The following is a 7856-nucleotide window of genomic DNA, read 5'->3' as shown; positions in this document are numbered from 1 at the left end:
AATTTTTGCACAATGTAAAGCATATAAATACTCTTAAAAGACTAGCTTAATCAATGGTTAGCCAGACTGCAGTATAACAGAACCTTGGACTTCACTAATGTCTTCAGGCAAAACTGCAGTACCACACAACCAAGGATTCCACCAATGTCTAGCAGCAAGACTGCAGTATCACACAACCAAGGATTCCACCAATAATCTGCAGTAAGACTGCAATATCAGAGAACCTTGGATTTCACCAGTCTTCAGGAAGGACTGCAGTATCACTGAACCTCAGATTCCACCAATGTCTAGCAGCAAGACTGCAGTATCAAATAACCTAGGATTCTGCCAATGTCTAACAGCATAAGTGCAGCATCAAAGAACCTAGGATTCTGCCAATGTCTAACAGCATAAGTGCAGTATAAAAGAACCTATGATTCTGCTAATGTCTAACAGCATAAATGCAGCATCAAAGAACCTTGGATTACACCAGCGTCTTCAGGCAAGACTGCAGTATCACAGAACCCTGAGTTCCATCAGCAAGATTGCAGTATCAAAGAACCATGGATTTCAAACAAGATCTGACTGATCACTTGAGATGCTAAAGCCTTCTTCATATTAAGTTATGGTCTATGATTTAAGTTGAGCTGTAAAAAACATTATGATTAATGAATGTCTAATAATAAATAGATTTGATTTCAGCTTGTTTTAAATGGAAATTTGTAACAAGCCGGTTTCAAACAAAAGAATTTCATGCAGTTCTTCTTCATTAAGCTTAAATACACCATTTCAAGTTCAAAACAAACATAAAATGAAATATCAGTGTTACCTCTTTGTTTATCTATGAGAGGGGTCATGTGGTCTGTGACCTTTCAAAAAGTGGGTCATCTATTGATTAGCATAATAAAGACAGGTAAAGTACTATAGCTACATGAAATAGAAACTTTCAAAAATGTAGTTTTCAGGGTCTTAAAAATGTTTTAATAACTGTATTCTTACTAGGTCACTATTGCCTTATCTTTTCCAGGATGGAATCAACCACTGACTGCATAGAAAAAGGTTTAGAATGGAAGAAACAAAGACCAGTCTGACTTCCATATTACAGGCACATGAGTAGTAGCTGTTCTCTTTCACTTGGACCCAGACTATGTTTTGGGACATCCAAGTGGGATGGGGGGAGGAAATCTTGCAACAGTGACATATATATTATGAAAATTAGTTTTCAGCAGGTCCCTCCTCTGTGGTAACTTTGTCAGTTGGGAGGAAGGATGATGACCTCAAATACTGGTATAAAAATCTGGTACACTTTCTTGTATGGAAAGAGTGTTCACTACTTTAAGTTGGCAGCATATTGGGCCACTTTTTGTATGGTGGCTATTGAGCTCAAGGAAAATATACCTTTGTTCTGATCCACCAAAGACCATGACAGAAGGAGGTGATAACAATATGTGACCACCAACACATGGCTCTCCTCCAAAGATGAATGAGTTAGATAGGCCCATGTAGCAGCAATAACCAGAAATGAGATTTAATTCTCATGAAGGAAAGATCATGCTCTTGATCATAATGATGATTCATCTAGAAAAAGAGGATTCCAAAATATCAGCAGAGCCTATAATAGGTAGGAAAAAACATTTCCTACCCTTCATTTTCCTTATAAACTGACAAAGAGAACTGAAAAGCCCTAAATGAGTAGAAAAGTCTATCATGATCATAACAAGCACAAATGTGAGTGAGATTGGGGATATCCATAGGGAGTGGAGCTACCAAAAGAATCTGGTTTTCAATTAGAAAACTACCAGGATAAAGGAGAGAAACAAGCTTATAACTACTGTTGAACTATAAATAACATTTCTCTATAGACAATGCATGAACCTGTGCCTTCTCTTTCAGAGAGCAGGAAGACAGTTTACAGGTAAGGTTCTTGAAAGAAGTTTCACCCAACAGTTAATAGATAGTTTTGACAAGATCTGAAAAAGACATGAAAGATTCCATCTAGGCACTAATAAGCAAAATGCTGGTCTCAAAAATTATAATACCTGAGAAGGAGATCTGAGATATGAAGATCAGAGCCAACAGCTAGAACATTTGTTTGACAGGGCTGCCCTATACCCCTAATAGTAGAACATGAACATTCCAGCTCTTCAAACAGGATGAGCTGATCATGTACCACTATGCTTAGAGGGGGACAGTTAGGATCACCATGCTTCCTATTGCACCAATTGCAAAAGATTCTCCACTTTGCATCTCAGACCTTGTGGACCATCACTGGCCTGGATGATGCATATGGCAACTTTTCTGCAAATTTTGTCCTGGTGGATTGATCACTTGAGATAAACCAAGAATACATGTGGAGAATCTGTGTCCTGCAGTGAAAAAAGACCTTCTGTCCTGTGACAGCAGGTCCCTCCTCTGTGGTAACATCCAGGGTTGGTCTACCAACAGGTTAAGTAGATCACTTAATCATGATTATTTAGGCCATCATAATGAGTTGAGCAGTGGAAGTGCTGACTTTGTGGAGCGCTTGCAGAATCATTCTGAAGGATGGGAAAGCAAAAGTGAATGGAAGATTCTACCAGAAACTGAAGGTATACACTGACCAAACCCTGTGGTAACCCTACCTTAGAATAAAAAGAATCCATGTATCTTCTTTGATGCCTGATCAAACCTTTTAAAAGTGGAATTGTCAAGAACCCACTAGGATCCTAGGAATAGGGATGCATGACAGGAGAGGGGGTGAGTCCTTAGGGCCACATTCCTTGGGCAAAGAGGAGGAAACCACAAATATCGTTCCTGGCCCATTTTAGTTATCTTGTCTATGTATAAAGACAGGCAAGAGGGAGGGCTGAATAGGGGTTGCTTCTTGAACTGTTTAGGTTGCATGTTAATGATAAGAGCACACCCTAAATGGTTTTTACAGACCAGAAGTTGATGTGAGTGATCAGTGTTGATGGTTCATCAGGTCCTGAGAAGCCACAGAGAAAATGAGACCTCTAAAAAGCATCTCTGCCTCAAAAGAAGCAGCCCTAATAAGCTTCTTTCTGTGATCCAGTTTGATCTTTTATGTGTCCAAACCAATGGCCCTGTGGTGGTGGAGCAATTATACTGATAGCACCATACCATAGTCAAGAATACTTCAATATCTTGGCAAGTGCCTCCAGTAAGTGTTCCAGTTCAGCTGGAGACAAGGATTCCTTCTTGAAAAGGCTGAACTAAACTGCTGAAAAGAAATATGCAAGGTTATGGTGCCAAGGGTCCTTACTTTAAGTTCATTTGCTGCAACATCTTAATTGGAAGGTAGGCTTTGGTCCCAGACATATCCCCACTTGTGATGCACCAGCATCCAAGGGGTGGGGTGGGGTGTTAAGGGGTCAAGCAGGAGATTACACTCTCTAGATGGCTGCCAAAACCAGTGATCTCAGTGGCCACCCCTTTTATTGCCTTGTGAACTCCTGGCCCTTCAAAAACATTTGAGAGAGCTCCCTAACCATAACTAAATGGAGAAGTACAAAGAGATCTTGATGTGGTTCAGCCCCTGAGAGTCTCTCCAAACTGGAAAGAATTTTCTTGTCCTATGATCCCGAAGGCGTGAGACACAAAACCAATAGGAGAATATCTTATCAAAAGAACAACTCTCTTCCTTCATTGCCACCTGAGCTGATGGGTGGGAGAGGGAGGCATGGGACTTAAAAGGAGAAGGAACCATCTCAACCAGTTCCTTGGCAAACTCAGTAGAGTCGACCAATACCAAAAGGACATCCTTGTCTTGCGCTTAGCCTTGAGGGGCAAGCAGAACTTTGAAATCACATGTCTCTGTGCTGAAAGGAGACTTGGAGGTTAGGATATCCTCATCCAGCAACTCCTCAAGGAGATACAAGAGACTGCCCCAGTAGCAAGCTTTGCAGGAAACAAGAACATTTTCTCTACCTTCCATGATCACCTGGGGAAAAAAGAAGAATGGCTCCCCCTACTCTTTTACTCCACAGATAATGTAGGTCCAAGACCTGCCACATCCTAACTGCTATTTAGTTAAGACATGGCACCATAAATGGGAAGGTTGGTCCACTTACCTCAAAATCCATACCCCTCCCCCATGGTTTAAAAGTAATCCCCTTCCCTATTTGCCTATGTATATGCTAACTGTCCCCAACAAGATTAATCTGTAAACCAGAGGCAGATGGCATCCTGGCCCATTGTCCTTGCCCCATACCAATGGGGTTCTAGTGAATGGTGACCAATGCCTGGTGCCCCATACCCAGAGACCAGTTAATAACCAGTCAGGCAACTCTGATCTGATGGAAAAGCCTCCTCAGAATTTAACTTGCTATCCTCTATTGAGGTGGCATGATTTGCTCGTTGTCTTAAGAGGGTGCTACTCACTCCCTATCACAATGAAAGGGTCCTACTCATACTCTACTTCCACTCTCTTCAGTGTTCTTCCTTCCTGAGGTGGGGCCATGTGCTGAACCCTTTATGGTACCAACAAAGTTAGATCAAATGTGAGTGGTCCTATGTCTTATATTTCGCATACTCTCTTGGGATTGAGGAGATTTACTCTGAATCCTAAGGTACCCAGAAAAGAATCTGATACCCTCCTGGAATCTAGAACTGCTTTCTTTTAAGAAAGGGATATCCTTCTTTTGAGCCAATGAGGTCCCCGAGAAGGATCCCATTCTCTCCTGGGTTCAAGGATATGTGGAGGAAGGCACTCTCTTTCTCTCCTTATCTGTGCATCATCTCTTGGCTAGGTCCCACATTTATCTGACCACAGAAAACCAAATGAACATCCAGCTGTATGTGCACAATTCATGCACAAAGATAGATGGGTGTGTGTCCATGGGATCTTTTTATACACACCCTTTGCCACACTCTGTGACAGGAAAGTTCTTGCAAAGGAAAGTCCTGAAACAAACAGTAATGACCAAAAATACCATTAACGATAACCAATGACATTAGCCCAATATTAAACCAATAGTCATGATAAAGAGTGGCGTGTAACCTCCATAATTGCAATAGTAATGATACTTAGTGGTGTAAGATGCTAATAAATGGATTGGGATCTCCTAAGAGCATCTCATGTAGTCATCAATGTACAAAACGCAATAAGAACAACATAATGGTGTGAGCACCCTCTAAGTGTGTCTCACAGATTCATACAAATACACATGCAATGTAATACCAAACATATATATATATATATTCAATATGTATAAGATCACAAATCACAAGAAATCAGGATGTGATGGGGAAGACAATACTTACCCTAGGAAACATATACAATAATTATAATATGAAATTGGATGCCAACAGTAATAGCCATTACATTACCTACCCCTCAAATATCACAAGAGTTTATATTAACACTGAAAAAAAATGGACTGAGGGTATAAATCACTCTACAATAGTTAAAAACAAAAATGAATTACAAAATATGAACTTTTGACACAAAAAGTGCAATGTTTTCTGAGAGTGATTTCAACACATTTTAAACAAAAATATCCAACAAAAAGGACAGGTATTGTGCATGTGCCTGTCACAATGGAGCCAGACTGGGTCTCTGTATCTTCTGTTCTAAACCTTCTAGAATGTTTTATCTAATAGAAGGATATAATTTTCTCTGTTTCTTTGTGGACAAGAGTAACTATCATCCCAGAAAAGATAACCAAGGCAATAGTGAAATAAAAGTGTATTACCAGCAGTGCTATCAAAATGTCAGACTTCAAGAGGATATTCAACTTCTGGACTAATTATGGATATTTTTCACGAAACTGTGTTCAAAAGACAAATGTTTTTGAACTAGGATGTCGCAAACATGCATCAATTTTATGCAAAACTAAACATCAGGTGCAACTCTAATACCCACACTATATCCTTAAAAATATCACTTGGGTAAATTTCATAATAAGCAGAATCTTTGTTCCTATCACATGCATGGGCATACTAGAAGAAGCAGCTCCTTCTGATAATGTAATGAGCTTTTCACTCTGGAGGTGCATTCTTTATCCATGATGGTCATTTTGAATTAAACACAGGCACGATCTATTCGTGAGATTGATTTAACTGTCACAGTTATGGTATAAAGTGCAATTAGGCATGCATGAAAGTGAGTTCCAAGAAAATTAAAATGTTCAAAGCATGTTTTTAGCAGTTGGTTCACTTCCAAAGAGTATTGCTGGGGTCAAGATGTACTCAAATATTTAAGATGTTTTGACTAAAGGATGGGAGCATGCACTTGTTAAAGCATATGAAGGTACAATATTGTATATAGTAACAGCTTTTTATGATTCCAATTAAAAATGTATCTAACTCACTCTGCACTATTTTCCAATTCCTGAAGATCTGGGACTTCTCTCTGTACCAAGATACTCCGGTTCATCTTGGCAGGATCAAGGGCCCAGTTGGAGATTCCAATAAAGGCAACCTGCAATTCCAACATATTCTGTCAAAGTATTGTACAAACAAATGGTTCAGAAAATTAGATTTGAAAGAAAGAATGAAATGACAAAATTTTAATTTTGTTACTCAAAATACAAACTACCGGTTCACAGCTGCAAATCTTTTTTTAATACATATGATTCATTTTTTAGAATTACAGCAGACAGTAGTTTTCATAACCAGAAAAGATCTACTTACAGGTTCAGTAAACATCTGGGTTTCCACTCTACACATAACATCTAATGTACAGATACTTATATAACATCTGATGTACTGATATCTATATAACATGTGATGTACTGATACCTACATAACATGTGATGTACTGATACCTATATAACATCTGATGCACTGATATCTACATAACATGTGATGTACTGATACCTATATAACATCTGATGCACTGATATCTACATAACATGTGATGTACTATTACCTATATAACATCTTATGTACTGATATCTACATGACATGTCATGTACTGATACCTATATAACGTCTGATGTACTGTTATCTACATAACATCTGATGTACTGATACCTACATTTGAAACTGTACATAGAAAACAAAGAAGTAAGTTTACTGGGTGACATTAATCACAACTGGCTTCATGAAACCAATCAAAGCTGGATTAAAACCATGAATTCCCTGAATTGTCAACAGTTAGTTCATATACCCACTAGGATAACAGAGGTATTTGAAACACTAATTTAATAGCAGCTGACAATATCATAGAAATTGCAGTTTCCCAATATTCCATAAGTGATCATTATCCTATGTGCTGTACATGAAAATTAAGTCAAAAAGTTAATCTTATCATCACATATATATCAAGTATCAAATAATGAAAAGATTCAATTCACAAATATTCCTTAAAGACCTGAAAGATATCCTTTGGTCAGTAATTGAATCTTTTGATGACCCATCAGATGCTCTTGACATCTGGATAGATATGTTTACTGACACCTGGAGTACTCAAGGTCCTATTAATTTCAAAAGAGCCAAACAGCAAAATCAGCCAAACTGGATTACAGGTGATATACTAAATGCTGTTAAGACAAGGGATAGATTTCATAAATTAAAAGATACTGACAATTACAGATTATGGAGAAACAGGGTCAAGTCAGTGATTCAAAAGATAAGAACAACTTACTATTCCACTGAAATACCAGAGAGTATTACAAAAATGAATCCTAGAAAACATTGGAAAACCTTCAATGACTTGAGAGGCAAATCTGTCAATAACCTGCTATTTACATGTATTAATGATGAAAATGGCGATATTCAGCAAGAACGTCTTGAAATTGCAAATGCACTCAATGATTACTTTGTGAATATAAATGAAAAACTGGTGGATCTCACAGCTCGTAAAAGATTCTCCAGTTATGTAGGTATCAGTATATCAGATGTTATATAGGTATCAGTACATCAGATGTTATGTA

The 7856-nt window shown here is 38.3% G+C and overlaps 1 protein-coding gene across 1 annotated transcript in view; it reads right to left on the bottom strand.

Moving 5' to 3' along the window:
* LOC149786015 (E3 ubiquitin-protein ligase rnf213-alpha-like) overlaps positions 1 to 7856 on the bottom strand; it is a 431187-nt gene that overhangs the window by 162810 nt on the left and 260521 nt on the right. The window contains exon 47 of the mRNA XM_089978093.1: positions 6291 to 6400. Coding sequence (XP_089834219.1) covers positions 6291 to 6400 — 110 coding nt within the window. The remainder of the gene's footprint in view (positions 1 to 6290; positions 6401 to 7856) is intronic.

The sequence above is a fragment of the Sinohyriopsis cumingii genome, chromosome 12, assembly GCF_028554795.1.
Source record: "Sinohyriopsis cumingii isolate HCF-2022 chromosome 12, ASM2855479v2, whole genome shotgun sequence".
Taxonomy (NCBI): Eukaryota; Metazoa; Mollusca; class Bivalvia; order Unionida; family Unionidae; genus Sinohyriopsis; species Sinohyriopsis cumingii.
This window is presented reverse-complemented; position numbering and strand designations above follow the sequence as displayed.